The sequence below is a fragment of the Silurus meridionalis genome, chromosome 5, assembly GCF_014805685.1.
Source record: "Silurus meridionalis isolate SWU-2019-XX chromosome 5, ASM1480568v1, whole genome shotgun sequence".
NCBI classification, from domain to species: domain Eukaryota; kingdom Metazoa; phylum Chordata; class Actinopteri; order Siluriformes; family Siluridae; genus Silurus; species Silurus meridionalis.
The window spans coordinates 11,351,914-11,372,400 of NC_060888.1; the positions used below are offsets into that span (position 1 = coordinate 11,351,914).

The 20,487-nt window shown below is 37.6% G+C and overlaps 1 protein-coding gene across 3 annotated transcripts in view; it reads left to right on the top strand.

The window, feature by feature from the left end:
* LOC124385710 (ectodysplasin-A-like) overlaps window positions 1–20,228 on the top strand; it is a 44,775-nt gene extending 24,547 nt beyond the window's left edge. Inside the window, exons 3-7 of one of the 3 annotated variants that reach the window (XM_046848937.1) lie at window positions 341–517; window positions 617–651; window positions 17,162–17,213; window positions 17,366–17,496; window positions 19,646–20,228. In XM_046848937.1, coding sequence (XP_046704893.1) covers window positions 341–517; window positions 617–651; window positions 17,162–17,213; window positions 17,366–17,496; window positions 19,646–19,906 — 656 coding nt within the window. In that variant the 3' untranslated portion in view covers window positions 19,907–20,228. Of the gene's footprint in view, window positions 1–340; window positions 518–616; window positions 652–17,161; window positions 17,214–17,365; window positions 17,526–19,645 lie in introns of all 3 variants that reach the window. The other 2 variants (XM_046848938.1, XM_046848939.1) reach the window with 2 other exon arrangements.
* The last annotated feature ends 259 nt before the right edge of the window (window positions 20,229–20,487 follow it).

Genomic DNA, 20,487 nt, shown 5'->3' on the forward strand with positions numbered 1-20,487 from the left:
TATGATGCCTTTAGTGTGACTCTAAAATTTTCATAGTCATGAAAATAAAGAAAACTCTTTGAATGAGAAGGTGTGTCCAAACTTTTGGTCTGTACTGTGTATATATATGTGTTGGCTTCACCACATGTGCGTTTATAGCTTCCTGGTTGTGACGTCACCCCGCTGGTTGCCCCGTTCCTTTGGACAGAATTCACACCTGATTCATAGCATGAACACGTGGAGGCATTCCCAAAGCGTTGTTGATGCAACTCAAGTTCCTGAAAGGGAACATGATACCATCAGGACATTACACATTTAATATGAGGTCTATGTCTACACATAGTTAATTCTTTTGTCACAGGCAGGAAAAGTTTGCAAGGCACAACTGGTCCAACTGGGCCTGCAGGTCCTCCAGGACCACAAGGACCCCCTGGCATTCCTGGTATTCCTGGTATTCCTGGCAGCAATTGTTTAGGCTCATTGGGTCTCCCTGGACCTTCAGGTCTGAGGGGCCCTCCAGGCCCACTAGGGCCAGCAGGTAAAAATTGTACATTAATCTTTCAGCCTAACTGGATTATTTTGAATTTGTGCAATCAGTTTAATTAAATGCACTCCCTCCCCACACCCCCATCACCAGGATCTGTTGATAAAACCAAAGCAAGAGATTTACAGGTGGGTTTTCAAGAAAATAAATGTTACATTATTAAATATTCTTGTTCTGCATGTTCAAAATATTTTGAATTTTTCTGTATAATAATTTGACCAGGGAATGCCCGGGTGATTAGATCTGGTACAATAACTAAAAATTAGATCTGGGTGATAAGTGTGGTACAAAAAGGGTTGGATTTCAAGGGTAACAATGGGCTTATAAATATAAAACATTTTACTTGAATAGTGTAAAATATTTCACATCTTTAATTAAATAAGTTTAATTTAAATAAAAGATGTCACTTGATTGGTGCACTTTCCCTTTTTAAATATGGGTAACAAATTAAGCCAATACACAAAAGTGATTTATAATGTAATGAAGCAATTATGTTTATTTTATTATATTTAATCAAGTTCATTATTTTTTACCTAGAAAGAAATTGAAAGAAATGTCTCAGGAATAAAAGAAAAAAGTAAAAAATCTAAAGTGTATTGATGGTAAGTAATTGTAAGAGCATTTAACCATTAAAATGTAAAGTGCCATCTGTCAGATAATTTTAGTTTGCAAATATAATGCTGTTAATGCTGTTTCTTGTGGTTCTACAACCTGTTAGCTATAGTCAAATAAATCACTTGTTTATGTAGGTCAGGGGTGGCCAACCCGCAGCTCGCGAGCCACATGCGGCTCTTTGGCTGGTTTTATGCGGCTCTTACGTTCATATCAAAGTTTGTGTTTGTTTGTTTTTTTAAAGTGCGTGTTCGCTTCGCTTGAGTTCAATACGGTATTTTAAGACTTAAATGAGCTTGCGCCTACTGGGAAACTTTGCGGTATATCAGACGAAACACAATTGTAATGACGCAATAAAAAAGCGCAGCCAGCACACGGTTATCTGGATAAGAGCCAACATGTCTGCGGTGTGCGCATAGCGATTTGCAAAACATGCAATGCTGAAATTTCAAGAGGGGTTGTATCTGCAAAGAGTTTCTCCACGGGTTTAATTTATCACCTAAAATCCAAACATCCCGATTGCCATTCTAAATATGAGAAGAACGCGACGCAGAAAAGTAAAGTCAATCCGAGCATGCGTACTCCGTCTGTAGCGGACGTTTTTGAAAAGGCAGGAAAGTTTTCCAGTGATGGTGCCAAGGCAAAAGGCATAACACTAAAAATTATGGATTTCATTGACTTTTGAATTGAATTTTCATTTCGGTGCATCCCTAAAATATTATCGTTGGTGTGGCCCTCTGACACAATTCAGGTTCAACACGCACATAAAAAAACACAAACAAAGTCCTTGTTTTCTACCCTGAAACACGTGAAATTAAAGCATCGATCTGTTCTGACTGACACCCATGTGAAAGAGTTGCTTTGAGTGGCAACAACGGAATACGAGGCAGATTTGAAGGGGATTGTTCAAGGCAAGAAATGCCCCACTAAGTAAAAGTCCCACTAAGTAACATGCATAGTAAAAGAGAAACGCTATTGTAAATTATTAGATTTTTGTTTGTAGATTTGGTTAAACTAAGAGTTTGTGTGTGTGAGGCAGTGCAGTGTTCATTGTTGAAAATGACTGTCCTGTGGTCTTACAACTGTAGGATTCAATTTCTGTCATTCTGTGTGTGTGTGTGTGTGTAAGAGGAAGGTATGGGTAATGTTCATGTGTGCCCATGTGTATGATGTGGCTCTTTGCGGTAACACAGTAAAAAATGTGGCTCTCGGTCTCTGACTGGTTGGCCACCCCTGATGTAGGTGATGAAATTTGTAAAAATATAGTTGAATTCTATAGTTTAATAGGTTTGTAGATTTATGCTCTAAGAGTAAAATATCATTAGCATTTAGGCAGATTTTGCTTTAATAATTTATTAATATTTATTTTTGCTTTATTGACACATGCTAGTGGTTCTATAAACATGATAGCTGTGGCCTTGGCTGATTTGTAGACAATTTCAATAATTCACATTTTAATAATTGACTCAAAACTAATTTATTTAGGTGGGTAAGTTAAAAAAAAAGTTTTAATTCTAGCAGTTAGAGTATTATTTATATAGTATTTTTGTTTATGACTGACAGTGGCTGATACCTGATAGATAAGGTGGGGTATTTGTTGTATTTTATGTAAAATGGTGCTGTTGGTAGCGCCCTATATGGTTAATAGTTTTATTAGTAATCTACAATATATTTTAATGATAAAATAGTTCAGTTGTGTTTATAGAACAAGTCAGGCAATCTGTTGGGACCTAGTGCATTAGGGGCATTATGTACTGTGTGTCTTTATTCTATTGGTTTATTGCTTTTTGCTTTTTCTTCAATTAATTTTGGATGCTTGTTATTGTGTAAATGTGTTGTCTGCTCCTTGGTCCTTGTGCGAAAAGTATATGTCCTAAAAGGTCTAAAATATTATTAATTTCCTCTGGGATGTGTATGGTATTTCCTGCTGAGCTTTTGAATGTGATTATTGCTCATTCTTTATTTAATTTAATAAGGTTTGTTAGAAATGTTCTTATTTTTATAATGTGAGATGCATACAGGACATTAAACACAGAAAAAAGCAATACATAAAACATGTTTTCTAAACTGTAAACTTTTGTAGAGTAGCAGCAATATGTTTAGGGGCAATACAGTGTGGATGCAGCTTTATATAATGCAGGTGTGCAGTTGTTCAGTTATTCATATTAGGCATTCGATTAGCTCAGGTGAGCATTGGAAGGTATCAGGGAGTTGAGAGCATGGATGTCTTAAGTAAGAAAATGTTGCAGTTTGTTGCTGGTGGCAGAGATGCTTCTGTATCTTCTGTCAGATGGCAAAAGAGTAAAGAGTCCATATGATGGTGGTAGGAAGAGAAAACTATTAAGAAGAACCTTTGCAACTCTTCACACAATAAAACTGCTGCAGGTTAGAGACTATGCAGTTCTAGTACCGCATGGTAAGATAGCTGGACAGGGCATATTGTCCTTTAATTTTATCAACATCAAGAACTCTTTGTCCATACATGCTCCTGGAAGCTGGTTCTGTTGAACTGTAGATGAATGTGACAGCAGTGTGGTGGTGCTGAAGATAAAGTTACCAATCCTGAAGAGTCTTCCAGTCAGAGTTTAGGATCCAGCTTCAAAGAGAGGTCATGCCCAGTAGGCTTAATTATTTCTGTCAGTTGTTTTAGGATGATCATGTTTTTGTCCAACTAGACCAGAGAAGTGTTGATTTAGCATACTCAACCACCCAAAGATGTAGTAGGTGTCTTCCATGGATGGGTTGGCATAGAAGTGTTGGAGGGGTTTCTGGATTATAATTTAAATGAACAACGCATATTCTATTTTCCAGATCAAATTCTAGTGATGATTTAATTGAATTCAAATTTTAGATTAAATCTATTGGTAAAAAATTTATTCTGGAATTAATTTTCACCACTAGATTGAAAATAAGATGGTAGGTAATGTATTAATTAATTTCTGTTGAAATGATTGTCATCAGCCATAACCATCTACAAATTTACATGATTATTTCTTTATTATGTCTATTTTTCAAGATGTTTTCTAGGTCTATGATGAAGTTACAGATTATTCATGGGTTATCACTGTTGAGCAATATAGAGTACAGTGGATATTAAAAGTTTATCACCCTTATAAAATTGCAGGTTGTTTCAAATATAAACACAGAAATAACAAAAACATAAATGTCAGACTTGTTACATCTTTAATGTGATCTTCCAACGAACAAAAAATCCAATAAGGTTTATTAACTGAAAACATTTAAAATAAAAAAAGGCTAGTCTGCACATCCTTTCATAATAGAGGATCTAACTGGCCTCAGCATTAACCAGTCACTTAAAAAAATAGGCATACTAAGAGCCATGGGCCACAAAGAGCTGCCAAAGAAACTGTAAGATTTAATTGTTAAAAGGTACCAACCAGAAGAGGGATATAAAAGAATATCTAAGGCACTAAATTTCACACTGTAACATTACAATGACCCAAAGCACACATCTAAACCTACAAAGACATAGCTTTAAAATCAGATATTTAAATTTTCTGGAATGGCCAGACCTCAATCTCATCAAAAGGAATGGCCTAAAAATAAGAGTGGGATGAAATTCCAAAGTCTAGATGAGTGAAGTTAATAAGGACTTATTCACAAAGACTGTAATAAAGGCAGAATGTAAACTTTGAGAATGGATATTAATTTGATTTTTGATTCTCGTTCAGTGTTTTTTCTTTTTATATATATATTTTTTAACATTGAACACTGATAAAGGTATCCTAACCATAAGATCACATTTGGAAATATATAGTAAAGAAAGAAAAATTTATCAACCCAGAATGTTGTTTATATTTTGGATTGTACAAAGTAGCTACATTTGACAGTTTGGTACACTCATTGCATTCTAATAAGATTCATGGGGAAGTCACATGGAATAGTTTTTAAATAACAGGTATGCCTTGTCATTAATACATTTTCTGACATTTCTTGCCTCTTTAATGAGCTTTAGATTATCAATTGCGTGAGTACAGAATCAATATCCCTACTAGTGCTGCACCAACTACTACACAAATTCTTATTATAGCAAGAAACACTCAGTTAAACAAAAAAAAACCAGTCCATCATTACTAAGAAATAAAGGTCAGCCAATCCAAAAATATCAAGAATTTTAAATGTATCCCAAAGTGCAGTCACCAATACCATTAAACACTATGATAAAACAGGCATTCAAGAGGACTTCCCCAGATCAGAGGAAAAATGTCCTTCGATTGGATGAGTAAAAACTTTAGATTTTTGGTTCTACATGCCATTAGATGTAGTAGTGGGAGTGGACAGATGGTTCCTGAATGTGTGGTTCCCACTGTGAAACCCCCACACCTGTGATGGTATGGGGGTGATTGGTTGGTGACGGTTGATCAATTTCGTCAAAATTGAAAAAAGTATTAAGTTCACTTGTCATATGTACAGATATCAGTGATAGTTTGTACAATTAAATGCTTAAGTGAGGCTACAGGCAAACTACAGCAAACTTTAGCAAATATTTTTAATTAAATAGTAAAGAGAAGGGGAAATAAAAAAAAATAGTAATAATGAGGCATAAAAATATTTTTATATTATACATTATTTACAAGTGTGTGCAGATGTATATGTATAGACATAGAGCATTTTTATAGATAGAGATGTATAGATATAGTATCTATGTAAGAGGATGATTCTTTTATACACATAATGAGTTGAAATTAAAAGTACTTTTCTAAAGGGACAGAACTCATATGTTTGCCTTATGTTTTTTTTGTTTATATTCTGTCTCTATATTAAAATAAACCTACCATAAAAATTCTAGACCATTCATTTCTTTGTAAGGGGGTAAACTTAAAAAATAAACTTAAAAATCAGCAGTTATCAAATAATTATTTCCCTGAATGTATATAAAATACATTTTTGCATATATGACACATATATTAGCTTAGAGAAGGTGTGCAAGTAAGATGCAATGTTGAAGTCAGTTGGCAGTTATGGTCTGCAATGAGATTGTATTACAGTTTGTTGAGGATTTTGATAGCCTGAGGATGAAAAAATATTATTCTGCCTATTGGTTCTGGAATGAATACTCAGTTTGTTGAACAGGCTGTGTGCTGGGTGACTGGGATCAGCTGTGATTTTTCGAGCCGTCCTCAGACATCGTGTGCAGTAGATGATCTGTAAGGCTGGGAGTTTATTTCCAGTGGTGAGTTCCGCTGCTCTTACAACTCTCTGTAGGGCCTTGCGATATAGTACTGTACAGCTGCTATACCAGACATTACCCAGCATGGCGACCACATCATTTTACTGGTGCATGCCATTCCATTTGGTTTGCACTTATTGGGGACATAATTTATTTTCCAACAGAAAAATTACTCCAAATATATCTCTAGGTTATATAAGTGCTGTTTGTTGAAGAAGGAGAATGATGAATGCATTAGATGACCTGGCTTCAAAATTACACAATCTAAATCCAGCTAAAATGGTTTGTGATGAGTTGGACCAGAGAGTGAAGGAAAAGCAGCCATCAAGCATTAAACACTTCTGGGAACTCTTAAAGATTGTTGGAAAACTGTACCAAGTAACAAATGATCTCATGGGGCTGATTTAGAATGCCAAGAGTATGCAGAGTTGTCATCAAAGCAAAAGGTGGCTACTTTAAATATTACAAAATATGAAACATTCTGGGTTATTTAACGTTTTTGTTTACCACATAATTTTATATTTCTTCTGTCATAATTTAAAAGTCTTCAATATTCTTGTACAATTTTACCAGCTCCCTAGCACCTGAGATTATTCTTGCCACCCTACTTGCTCTGGATCCTGTTCCTAACCCCTGTTCTGCTCTGCTTCTGGTTTGGACTCTGGACTGTTTTTCAGTTTTGTTTTTGCTCTGCCTATGTTGCTCTGTTTGCCAGCTCTCTGAATCTTAGACTGTTTTTGATTTTGTCTTGCCTGCATCGCCCTGTTTGCCTGTGTTTTTGACCCTGGACTGTTTTTGTACTGTGTTTTTGCTTTGCCCCATTGCTCAGTTTTTTTTTATTTATTAAAGCCTGTATTTTCCTTACCCCTGTGTGCATCCTGCATTTGGGTCCTTCCCTCTGATTCACCCACCTAGTCACCCACTTTCGCTAACAGAATAATCTGTCAGTGCATAGTGTTCTGTGAGATTCCTGACAGTTAATTGTTTATCAATTAAAAAATGGAAAGAAATGAACATAAGAGAAATCTAAATCAAATCAATGTATGGTGTGACTACCCTTTGGCTTTCAGTTCTTTCTTTGGTACAGTTTGTATGCTTGAAAAAAGTCAGGGAGTTTGCAGGATCAGAGTCAGGTATATGATTAACCACTTATACAAAGCAGGTGCTAATGATCATCAATTTCATATGTAGGTTGAAACACAGATTTTAGTTGAAATAGAAACAGCCGTGTCGGAGGGTTATAACTGGTTGCGGAGCACCCAAAAATTACAACTAAGATGGGGTTATGGAAGATAGTTTCATGTTATAGGTCATACACCATGGCAAGACTGAGCCCAACAAGAAGACACAAGGTAGTTATATTGCATCAGCAAAGTCTCTCCAGGCAAAGATTTCAAAGTAGACTGGGGTTTCAAGATGTGCTGTGTAAGCCATTTTAAAAAAGCACATACAAACAGAGAGTGGTGGGAAAAGGAAACTTAACGGAGCATTTGCCATCACCAAAATTCTGGCAGAACCAATGGGATCCAGGCACACCATTTACCTTTTGGAGAACTCAACTGGTAAACAAGTGCCTCAACTATTGATAAAAACATAGGAATTGTGGTGGAGAAAATGGCAGCAGGTGCTCTGGACTGATGAGTCAAAATAAAATATTTGCTGTAGCAAAAAAAATAAACTTTTTCCTAAGAGTGGCTAAAATTTTTGCACAGCTCTTCTGGAGGAGTCTGATGACTTACTGCACAGAAAGAAACTGGCCCAAAAGCTTCCGAGGTTTTTCCATATGAAAGAAGGGTGAAAAGTGCGTGTGATTTTCAGAGAACCGTGTTGACTGGGTGACTGGAAAAAACAGCCCAGAGTCCAAAGCAGAAGCAGAGCAGAACAGGGGTAAGGAACAGAAACAGAATCCAGAGCAGGCAGGGTGGCAAGAATAATCTTAGGGGCTAGGAAACCGGTAAGATAATCTGGCCCTAAACTAAAGTCTCGATGTCCTTATATACCGGGTGTTGCGTGGAAAAATGGCAAGATGTCCACTGACCGGGAAGTGGTGCTGCAAAACCGGAAGTGTGTGCCATGTCCGATCTGGAAGATCCTTACAGTGATAGGTCTCTGTTTTCAGCCACAATTCTGGTGGCTTTGAAGATGCAGCATGTTGTGTAAATGTCATTATTTTCTCTGTTGTCCTCACTACCTTCTACTAAGTTTTGCAATGCAATATGGCACAATTCCCAAATCAGGAAGCAATACAGCCAATCAGGATACTTTCAGCAGTCCCTCTGTAGAATATGGTGGTGATTGGTGGTCAGAGCTGGACTTTCCTCAGCCTTTTCAGGAAGCAGCTACTTTCTTGTCTATATAATTTGGTGTTGAGGATCCAAGTGAGGTTCTCAACCATGTGAACACTAAGGAATTTAGGTTTTCTTGACAATTGATCCATTAATGTTTAATGTAGAGTGGTCACTTTTGTCTGACAGCTGTATGTCCTCTTGTAGTCAGCATGAATCTCTTTTGTTTATATTTGTTTTCCACTTTTCCTGCCCCTCTTCCCTCCGTGGATCTTTCCACTTCATCCAGGCCTGCCTCTGGATAGTGTCCTCTTTAATTTGAGGCCACTCTGTGCAGTTGGGTTCGGTTTCTCATCAACGCCTTGGGTGGTTTCATGAAATTCCGGAGTAAGAACGGGAGCTTTGAGGATGGATTTTTGCTGTAGATAATGTCAACAGTCTGCTACACTGACTCAGGACTACAGTTTGCTTCTGATCACCATCACTGTACCCTGCAAAATCGCCTATCAGTAAAAAAAAAAAGACATTCGGTTCAACCCAGATGAGGATGGGTTACCTCTTGAGTCTGGTTCTTCTCAAGGTTTCTTGATTATGCCACCACGTTCTTCCTTGCCACAGTTGCCACTGGCTTGCTCATGAGGGACAAACTTACACTTATAATTTTGATCACCACATTATCTGTGTAAAGCTGCTTTGATACAATGTTCATTGTTAAAAGCGCTATACAAGTAATAATGAATTGAATTGAATATTTAGAGACAGGTTGTTGGCTTTTCACTTCTCTGCATGTTGGATTATCATTCTTGTTTGAGAGACTCACTACAGTCATGCAATCTGCAAACTTGATGATGGTTGTGCATTGCTGTGATGTTATAAGTCAGCAGTGTGAACAGCAGAAGACTGTGTGCTCAGTGTGGTAATGCTGGAGGTTCCCAATTTGGACTGACTGAGGTCTCTTAATCAAAAATTCCAAGATCCAGGAGGGAGGAAGGTGTTTAGGCCAAACATGCTCAGCTTCCCAATCAGTTGCTAAGAAATGATGACCTGATTTAAATAAATAGCATTTTAAAGTACCTGTCAGTTTTAGAACGCCTCCATTTTTCCAGTTGCTATAGAAATGTATGCAGTTTAATGCCTCATTGTCATATCTTCACAGTTAAAACTGAAACTTTGTTGTTGTTCTGTGAGCCGCCTATTATGGAAGCTGATGACTCCTCAGTTTCCTCTAGATCCCAAGTGCCTTTTGACAGAGGATTTGTAAATAATGAAAAAAGGTTTTGGTAACCTAAGCTTTTTTCACCTCTGCCAGTTTAGCAGTTACTTTTGTACGTTTCAGGTAACAATAAACGCTAAAAAAAACAAGATCTGAATGCCTGGTCCCCATAGAAAGCAGAGATAGGACACAAACACTGGTTGCTCTGATGCCCATATGCCATTCATAACAGCATACCACACAAATATAGAACACAGACAAAGCACTATTTTGGACCCCAGAGAGGCCACTGGGTGCTGCTGCTATGGCAGGTTGGATCTCTAACCAATCTGGGGCTATATATATATATATATATATATATATATATAAATATAAATAAATAAATGTAGCACTAACACTTTCCACACTTTGTGCTAAAGTAGCTCTTCTGTAGGATTGGATCAAACAGGCTAACCTTCATTCTTTACCTGTATCAATTAGCCTTGACACCCAGGTTGTGTTACTGGCTCTTTCTTTCGGCTGTTACTAAACATTGCATGATGGAAACACCTGACAAGACTTTATTAAAAAAAAAATGCTCTTATAATAAGTTTGCCATCATATATTGGCTCTTCTCATTTGTCCTCCTTCAAATTCAACTTTGAGAACTTTGAGGTGCAATTGTAACAAGATAATCAATTTTATCCCCTTAACCTCTCTGTTATTTTATTGTTATGGCTAATTTGTGTATGATATGGCTGAAAAATTGCAGACATGCAAATACACTATTTCAGAATTGTTTGGATGGGCCTTATTTCAATCATTTTATAGACACTCAAATGCCCATTCACTCTGCTGTAGTCCTTACAGTATGCTGGATTGGGAAAAGAAACATGTTAGAAGCACAAAAGCATTACATACCAGTACATCTGGCTTGAATACAGATTAAACCCCTGTAAATTGTTTGACTGGCCTTCTTTACAAATCCAGTAGATATTTTTTCCTTTTTGCTAAAAAGAGAAATACTTTGAATTGCCAACTTTAACATTTTTATAATGTTAGATAGCTATTGGCCGAGTTGGCAAAAGTACACACATCCTTTACTTAAGTAGAAGTACAGATACTCATGTTTTAAAATATTCAGGTAAAAGTTGAAGTACTGATTATACTTTTTTACTCAAGTGAAAGTAAAGAATTCTTGGCTCTGACATGTACTCAAGTAAAAAGTAGTTATTACTTCTACCTGTTTTAGCTGTTAACTGGACCTCACATTATGATAGACAGAGATAGATGGAGATAGATAGAGTGAGGAAAATAAGTAGTTGAACACCCTGCTATTTTGCAAGTTCTCCCACTTAGAAATCATGGAGGGGTCTGAAATTGTCATCGTAGGTGCATGTCCACTGTGAGAGACAATCTATGAAAAAAAATCCAGAAATCACAATGTATGATTTTTTAACTATTTATTTGTATGATACAGCTGCAAATAAGTATTTGAACACCTGAGAAAGTCAATGTTAATATTTGGTACAGTAGCCTTTGTTTGCAATCAAAGGTCAAACGTTTCCTGTAGTTTTTCACCAGGTTTGCACACACTGCAGGAGGGATTTTGGCCCACTCCTCCACACAGATCTTCTCTAGATCAGTCAGGTTTCTGGCCTGTCGCTGAGAAACATGGAGATTGAACTCCCTCCAAAGATTCTCTATTGGGTTTAGGTCTGGAGACTGGCTAGGCCATGCCAGAACCTTGATATGCTTCTTACAGAGACACTCCTTGGTTATCCTGGCTGTGTGCTTCGGGTCATTGTCATGTTGGAAGACCCAGCCTCGACCCATCTTCAATGCTCTAACTGAGGGAAGGAGGTTGTTCCCCAAAATCTCGCAATACATGGCCCCGGTCATCCTCTCCTTAATACAGTGCAGTCGCCCTGTCCCATGTGCAGAAAAACGCCCCCAAAGCATGATGCTTACATCCCCATGCTTCACAGTAGGGATGGTGTTCATGGGATGGTTCTCATCATTCTTCTTCCTCCAAACACGTTTAGTGGAATTATGACCCAAAAGTTCTATTTTGGTCTCATCTGACCACATGACTTTTTCCTATGACTCCTCTGGATCATCCAAATGGTCATTGGCAAACTTAAGATGTGCCTGGACATGTGCTGGTTTAAACAGGGGAACCTTCCGTGCCATGCATGATTTCAAACCATGATGTCTTAGTGTATTACCAACAGTAACCTTGGAAACGGTGGTCCCAGCTCTTTTCAGGTCATTGACCAGCTCCTCCCGTGTAGTTCTGGGCTGATTTCTCACCTTCCTTAGGATCATTGAGACCCCACGAGGTGAGATCTTGCATGGAGCCCCAGTCCGAGGGAGATTGACAGTCATGTTTAGCTTCTTCCATTTTCTAATGATTGCTCCAACAGTGGACCTTTTTTCACCAAGCTGCTTGGCAATTTCCCCGTAGCCCTTTCCAGCCTTGTGGAGGTGTACAATTTTGTCTCTAGTGTCTTTTGACAGCTCTTTGGTCTTGGCCATGTTAGTAGTTGGATTCTTACTGATTGTATGGGGTGGACAGGTGTCTTTATGCAGCTAACGACCTCAAACAGGTGCATCTAATTTAGGATAATAAATGTAGTGAAGGTGGACATTTTAAAGGCAGACTAACAGGTCTTTGAGGGTCAGAATTCTAGCTGATAGACAGGTGTTCAAATACTTATTTGCAGCTGTATCATCTCTCACAGTGGACATGCACCTACGATGACAATTTCAGACCCCTCCATGATTTCTAAGTGGGAGAACTTGCAAAATAGCAGGGTGTTCAAATACTTATTTTCCTCACTGTAGATAGATAGATCAAATTTTGTCATTGCATAGTACAGGTTCACAGCAACGAAAAGCAGTTTGGCATCTACCAGAAGTGCAAAAAGTAGCAATCGTGCAAATAGTGCAGATAAACATGTATCATATTTTACAAGGAGATGTGGCAGCAGGTAAAGAGGGATGTGGTGAAAGCCAAGGAAAAGGCATATGAGGAGCTGCATGAGAAGTTGGACACTAAGGAAGGAGAAAAGGATTTATACCAATTGGCCAGGCAGAGAGACCGAGCTGGGAAGAATGTGCTGCAAGTTAGAGCAATAAAGGATGGAGATGGAAATGTGTTGACTAGTGAAAAGAGTGTGTTGAGTAGGTGGAGGGAGTATTTTGAGCAGCTGATGAACGTGGAAAATGAGAGAGAAGGTTGGGTGGTGTGGAGTTGGTGAAGAAGGAAGTGGATATGATTAGTAAGGAGGAAGTGAGAGCAGGGATTAAGAGGAAGAAGAGTGGAAAGTCGGTTAGACCAGATGACATACCATCATCAGAAGCATGGAGATGTTTAGGAGAGATGACGGTGGAGTTTTTAACCAGATTGTTTAACAAGATTCTGGACGGTGAGAGGAGGCCTGAGGAATGGAGAAGTAGTGTGCTGGTACCAATCTTTAAGCATAAGGAAGATGTGCAGACCTGCAGTAACTACAGGGGAATTAAGTTGATTAGTCACACCATGAAGTTATGGGAAAGAGTAGTGGAAGCCAGGCTGAGAGAAGAGGTGACCATATGTGAGCAGCAGTACAGTTTCATGCCGAGGAAGAGCACCACAGATGCCTTATTTGCTTTGAGAATGTTAATGGAGAAGTATAGAGAAGGACAGAAGGAATTGCATTGCGTATTTGTGGATTTAGAGAAAGCGTACAACAGAGTGCCAAGAGAGGAGTTGTGGTATTGTATGAGGAAGTCAGGCATGTCAGAGAAGTATGTGAGGGTGGTGCAGGACATGTATGAGGACAGTGTGACAGCAGTGAAGTGTGCAGTAGGAATGACAGACTGGTTCAAGGTGAAGGTCGGACTGCATCAAGGATCGGCCCTGAGCCCTTTCCTGTTTGCAGTGGTGATGGACAGGTTGATGGACGAGGTCAGACAGGAGTCTCCCTGGACTATGATGTTTGCGGATGATATTGTGATTTGTGGTAAAAGTAGTGAGCAGGTTGAGAAGAGCCTGGAGAGGTGGAGGTATGTGCTGGAGAGAAGGGGAATGAAAGTCAGTAGGAGTAAGACAGAGTACATGTGTGTGAATAAGAGGGAGGGCAGTGGAGTGGTGCGGTTGCAAGGAGAAGAGGTGGAGAAGGTGGTGGAGTTCAGGTACCTGGGGTAAACAGTGCAAAGTAATGGAGAGTGTGTTAGGGAAGTGAAGAAAAGAGTGCAGGCAGGGTGGAGAAGAGTGACGGGAGTGATTTGTGATAGAAGAGTATCTGCAAGAATGAAAGGGAAAGTTTATAGGACTGTGGTGAGACCTGCGATGTTGTATGGATTAGAGACAGTGGCATTGAGTAAAAGACAGGAGGCAGAGCTGGAGGTAGCGGAGCTGAAGTTGTTAAGGTTTTCGTTGGGAGTGACGAGGGTGGACAGGATTAGAAATTTGTATATTAGAGGGACAGCCAATGTAGGACGTTTTGGTGACAAGGTGAGGGAAGCAAGATTGAGACATGGACATGTGCAGAGGAGGGACATGAGTTATATTGGTAGAAGAATGCTAAGGGTGGAGCCACAAGGAAGGAGGAAAAGAGGAAGGCCAAGGAGGAGGTTCATAGATGTGGTGAGGGAAGACATGCAGGTAGTTGGTGTGAAAGAGGCAGATGTGGAGGACAGGGTGGTATGGAGACTGATGACCCACTGTGGCGACCCCTAATGGGAGAAGCCAGAAGAAAAAGATGAAGCATGCATCATATTTACAGCATGTGATATACATGTAAGCATGTGTACAGTGATTAAATATAAAGGCTATAACAGTGCATAGATGTGTGGACATCATTAAGAGCCTTTGCTATGTTTCCACACAGACAGTTAATGAAGTGATAGTGGAGAAACTGCACCGCTTCAAGTCAAGTCAAGAAGCTTTTATATATATTTAATCATAGACATTTTACAGATTTGAGTGATGTATTGTTCTTATCTGTACGATCAATAAAGACAGTAATTTAAGTTTGTGTCGCCACTATGAGGGTTAATTGTGTAAAACATGGCGGTTTGGTGTTTGATTTGAGACTTGGTGCAGAAATAAAACACTTTACTGATTAAAAATATTTTTATCTGTAGTTTATTTATTTATTTTATATCCAAGTAAAGAAAGGACGTTGTGAATAAGTGTATTTTTGCTGTAGGTTTTAATTTATTTATGCATTTACATTTTTTATAAAAATGGTAAAACAGAAATGTTCGCTGAATTGATAGCGCGTTAATACAATTTAGTGACATATAAAATAATAAAAATTTTGACAGCCAAAAAAATGTTACTGAATGAATGTGTCCTGGCTGAAGATCCACATATAGAACACAAGCAGAGAAAAGATGATGATCATGAATGTATCTGTTCTCAGTCATGTTTACATCACTGACTCCCTCTGTCTCATCCACATCAACCCCAAACTTCTTACTGCCTTCTGCCTGCTCATTCTTACCTTTGTAAGCTAGTCTACATCTGTGGTGAGTGAGAGACAGGACATTATACACCAGTGGATTGAAAAAGACGCACAATGACAGGAAATCGGTTGTTCGGCTGAAATTGGCGCGCAGTGAAAATAAAAAAAAAATATATATTTCACTAAATCAATGGATTAAAACTAAAGTAACGAGTCTGTTTTGAAAATTTAAGAAGTAGAAAGTACAGATATTTGTGTAAAAATGTAATGAGTAAAAGTTAAAATTAATAATGGAGTAAATTACCGATACTAAAAAAAAAAAATCTACTTAAGTACAGTAACGAAGTTGTTACGACTTCTTTTTATGTGAATAGGCCGGGGAAAAGGACACGTAAACCAAGTATAATATAAAAAGATTTATTCAAACTGGCTATGGGCAAACATAATAGTTTCAGCTGAAAATGCCTCAGAACTTATGAAATGACAGTACAGCAGATAAATTCTTAACCTCTCTCATAAATCGGTTTGTGTCAAACTAGGATTCTTTTTTTTTCGGTTGCTCTCATTAAGGGGTTGCCACAGTGGACCATCTGCCTCCATACTACTCTGCCTCTCAATTTAACTACCTGCCTGTCTTCCCTCACCACATCCATAAACCTCCTCCTTGGCCTCTTCCTTTTTCTTCTGCCTTGCACCTTCATCAACAGTGGTACCTCCCTCACCTTGTCTCCAAAATGTCCTACATGTGCTGTTCATATAGGAAGCTCATTTCGAATCCTGCCCATCCTCGTCACTCACAATGAAAGATGATTGTCATTAATCAGCTTTTGTGTTTTTTAGTGTTATTACTTGTATTTATTGAATGACTGAGTGGGCAATGCTAAAATGCTAAGATTAGCTAACCATTATACAGATCCTATCATTTGCTCAGGCCTTGAGGGGTGGAGCTTTGTGATCAGTAAATGGGTTGGGCTCAAGAAGTAAAAAATAATCTAATGTTTGTTTGGCTACAAACCTGTCAGAGATTTAAGGTACATTTATGTCCACCAGAAACTGCTTTATCTCACATTTAAGCATTTATACAAACTCAGCCATTTGAAATCTGAAATAAAACAGATATTCATTGTGGGCTGTCTATATGTTGTGTATGGGATCAGAAAACATTCCTGGCAGAGTGCTCAGAGAATGTGCGGACCAGCTGTCAGAATTAAAGGTAAATTTTGTAAAAAAAAAAAAAAAAAAAAAAATACAAACCATGGTGTAATCAATGTTTTGTCCATGGTGTAATCCAACATTTGATAATTTTAAATCTAAACATAAACAGGAAGAACAAAATTTTCACATTACACCTTTGAGATATTGGCGAGCTGTTATGAGTTGGAGAGTGGTTTAAACATATCTTTTCTACTGTGAAGTCAAAAGATTTCCCAGTTCATATACTTGCTCATGAATGTAGCATTAATTAACTGTAGGATTTTTTTAAAGACAAATCTTCCCTGATATTCATTTAAATGTTTGGTTTTATATACAGTAATCCCCCATTTATTGCGGTCGCTACATTTCAAAACCACCCAGGATAAACGAAAAATTGTGATAAATGGACACCACCCCAAAAATGCTATTTTATGTATACAGTACTGTATTAACATTATACTTTATTTTATAATTAATAATTATATTTTTATTAATAAATGTAATTATTCCAACATAAAACTCCCTATACGTTTTTTGGTCTATCGTGCTATCCGTGAGAGGCCGGGAAAATCAGCGAAACAGTTATGTGGCAAACGCAATTCCACGATAAACAAGGGGCATGAGATTCAAACTGTGGTAAAGCGGGGGATTACTGTAATTTTCACAGGCTTAAGTGTACGTAATTTATTCCTCTTTTGTGGATTTCAGTCTGCTGTTGTTCACTTGCAAGGCCAAGAAACAACCATACTAGGAAGAGAAGGTAAGGATAATTTCTTGCTTACGAGTTAAAGGTTAAATATCCTTTAGGCCCACAAATCCTCAAAAGATATTTCAGAAGTGACTATATAACAGTAAAAAAATAATAAAAATATGGTTCTGTGTCTAATATTGAGGGTTTTTTTGTATATTGAGATCTTCGAGAGAGTTTGCTGAAAAACTGGAAGATGGTCTTAAACCACCACAAGGTTTTCAAGTTGCACTCACGCTCTGGAGAGTTAGAGGTGCTCATGGATGGCATCTACTTCATCTATAGTCAGGTAGAAGTGAGTACACTCCTGGTCTTTTTATTTAGGTATGCATCTCTTTTTTTAAAATGTAAAAAAGAAATGAATACATTTAAAAAATATTTATATATATATATATATATATATATATATATATATATATATATATATATATATATATATATATATATATATATATATATATATATATATATATATATATATATATATATATATATATACAGTGCCCTCCACAATTATTGGCACCCTGTTTAAGATGTGGTCGTGGACTTCAAAAATTCTGCTTTTTTTAAACAACATAGAACCCAAATGCAAAAAAAGAGAAAAATCCAACCTTTTATTTAAGTACATTACTTTGGTGGAAAAAAAAAAAAAAAACCTTGAAATCATGTGTGCCACAATTATTGGCACCCCTGATGTTAATACTTTGTACAACCTCCTTTTGCCAACAAGACAGCACTTAATCTCCTCCTATAACATTTCACAAGATTGGAGAACACAGAGAGGATTTTGACCATTCTTCTTTGCACAATCTTTCTAGATCATCCAGTGTCCTGGGTCCTCTCTTATGCACTCTTCTCTTTAGCTCGCCCCACAGGTTTTCGATTGGGTTGAGGTCTGGGGACTGAGATGGCCATGGGAGGACCTTGAGTTTGTGACTGCTGAACCACTTTTGTGTAGATTTTGCCACATGTTTTGGATCATTATCCTGCTGAAAGACCCAATGACGACCCATCTTCAGCTTTCTGGCAGAGGCCATCAGGTTTTATTTAAAATATCCTGGTACTTCAAAGCGTTCATAATGCCATGCACCCTAACAAGGTTCCCAGGGCCTTTGAAGAGAAACAGGCCCACAGCATCACAGATCCTCCACCATACTTCACGGTGGGCATGAGGTGCTTTTCGGCATACTCATCTTTTGTTTTACGCCAGACCCACTTAGAGTGTTTGTTGCCAAAAAGCTCAATCTTAGTCTCATCTGACCAAAGCACACGATCCCAGTTGAAGTCCCAGTACCGCTTAGCAAACTCCAGGCGTTTATGTTTGTGAGTGTTAGTGAGAAAAGGCTTTTTCCTTGCATGCCTCCCAAACAGCTTGTTGGCATGTAGAGAGCGTCTGATGGTTGTTTTGGAGACTCTGTGACCCCAAGATGCCACTCTTTGATGCAATTCTGTGACGGTGAGCTTGGGAAATTTTTTTACTTCTCTTAACATCCTCCTCACTGTGCGTTGTGGCAAGATAAACTTGGGACCTCTTCCAGCCTTGTTTGTCACTGTTCCAGTTGTTTTAAACTTCTTAATGATTCCTCTGACTGTAGATACCGGCAAGTTAAGGCGAGTGGCTATTCTCTTGTAGCCATTGCTTGACTTATGAAGGTCGACACACATCTGCCTTACTTGAATGGTGTGTTCTCTTGTCTTTTCCATGTTGACAAATGGGTAAGAGAATTAGGCCTCTGTGTCACGTCATATTTATACCCCAGGGAAACAGGAAATCATGAATTACTAATTAAAAGTCCCTAGATACCCTGACCAACCTTAGCAACTACAGAAAAATATATAAAAAAAAAAATAAATTAAATTTTTCAGATTAATTGTTAGGGGTGCCAATAATTGTGGCACACATGATTTCAAGGTTTTTTTTTTTTCTAAATGTATGATTTTTTTTACCACCAAAGTTATGTACTTAAATGAAAGGTTGGATTTTTCTCTTTTTTTGCATTTGGGTTCTATGTTGTTTTAAAAAAAAGGAGAATTTTTAGAAGTCCACGACCACATCTTAAACAGGGGTGCCAATAATTGTGGAGGGCACTGTAATTAATATATATATATATATATATATTATACACACACACACAAGCTTTAAAGATTTAGTTTGATTAATTATTGTGTAAATATGAGGCCACTGAATAAGTTTCACCATGGCTTATAACAGAAACAGTTATTTTTATAACAAGTTTGTGCAATAGATCTGTTTTGTTCATGTAATTGCTTTGTTTTTAATTAGTGTTTATGTTAACAAAAGCTAATAACTAAAGGTTTTACATATGGTTACTACACACAATCATATGACTTGTTCATTTACAACATCCTCACCTAAGTTTGTCCTTACACTCATGAAAACATTCCTACAGGATAATTCTTTTGTGTGTTTTGGTGCTAAACAGATCTACTATCTCAACTTCATGGACATAGCAAGCTACGAAGTGCTGGTGGATCGCTTACCATTTCTGCGCTGTACATGTAGCTTTGAGACGAGACAACGCAAGTTCAACACATGTTATACAGCTGGTGTGAACATTCTGCGTGCCCACCAACGCATTTCCATCCGCATTGTTTATGAGGACTTGTTCATCAGCATGACAGATCATTCCACTTTTCTAGGCAGTGTGCGCCTGGGAGATGTGCCTTCTTCTGGTCACTTTTAAATACAGAGAACATTATCGCCTTATGAGTCATCATCCAGCCAATGTTTACATTTATTTGCACTAAAATGCCTAATAATACTGCTGTCTGTGTTTTACCAGCTTTTATATTAAATTGGATAAATCACTTTGCACTGTACATTCAATAATTTACTCAATGTATATTTGTATATAAAATTAAAGATATTTTTGCATATTGAATTTGAATAAATGCTTATGTATTCATTATTTGGCCTGTGGCTTTTAAAAAATTGCATTACTATGTATCTCAAACATAAGATGCTAAACAACGTGTCAGTGAAAATCTTAAAAAATAAAATTTACTCTTAAGAACTAATAAAATTATATTTCTGTCTAATGTAACTTTAATATGATTTTCTGGCTTGTGACTAAAAAAGCCTAATATAAAATAAAGCCAAAAACATAATCAAAACCTTAGTTAAAAGTCTTCCAGAATATTTATTTTGTAATAAAATGTATTAATTCACTTTTCTTTTTCTTTACCTTGTTCTTCAGCAGATACCAAGTTCTACACAATGCTTTCAGCAGTGTCAGCAGCAGTGGAATTTAGCCTTAATAGTTCA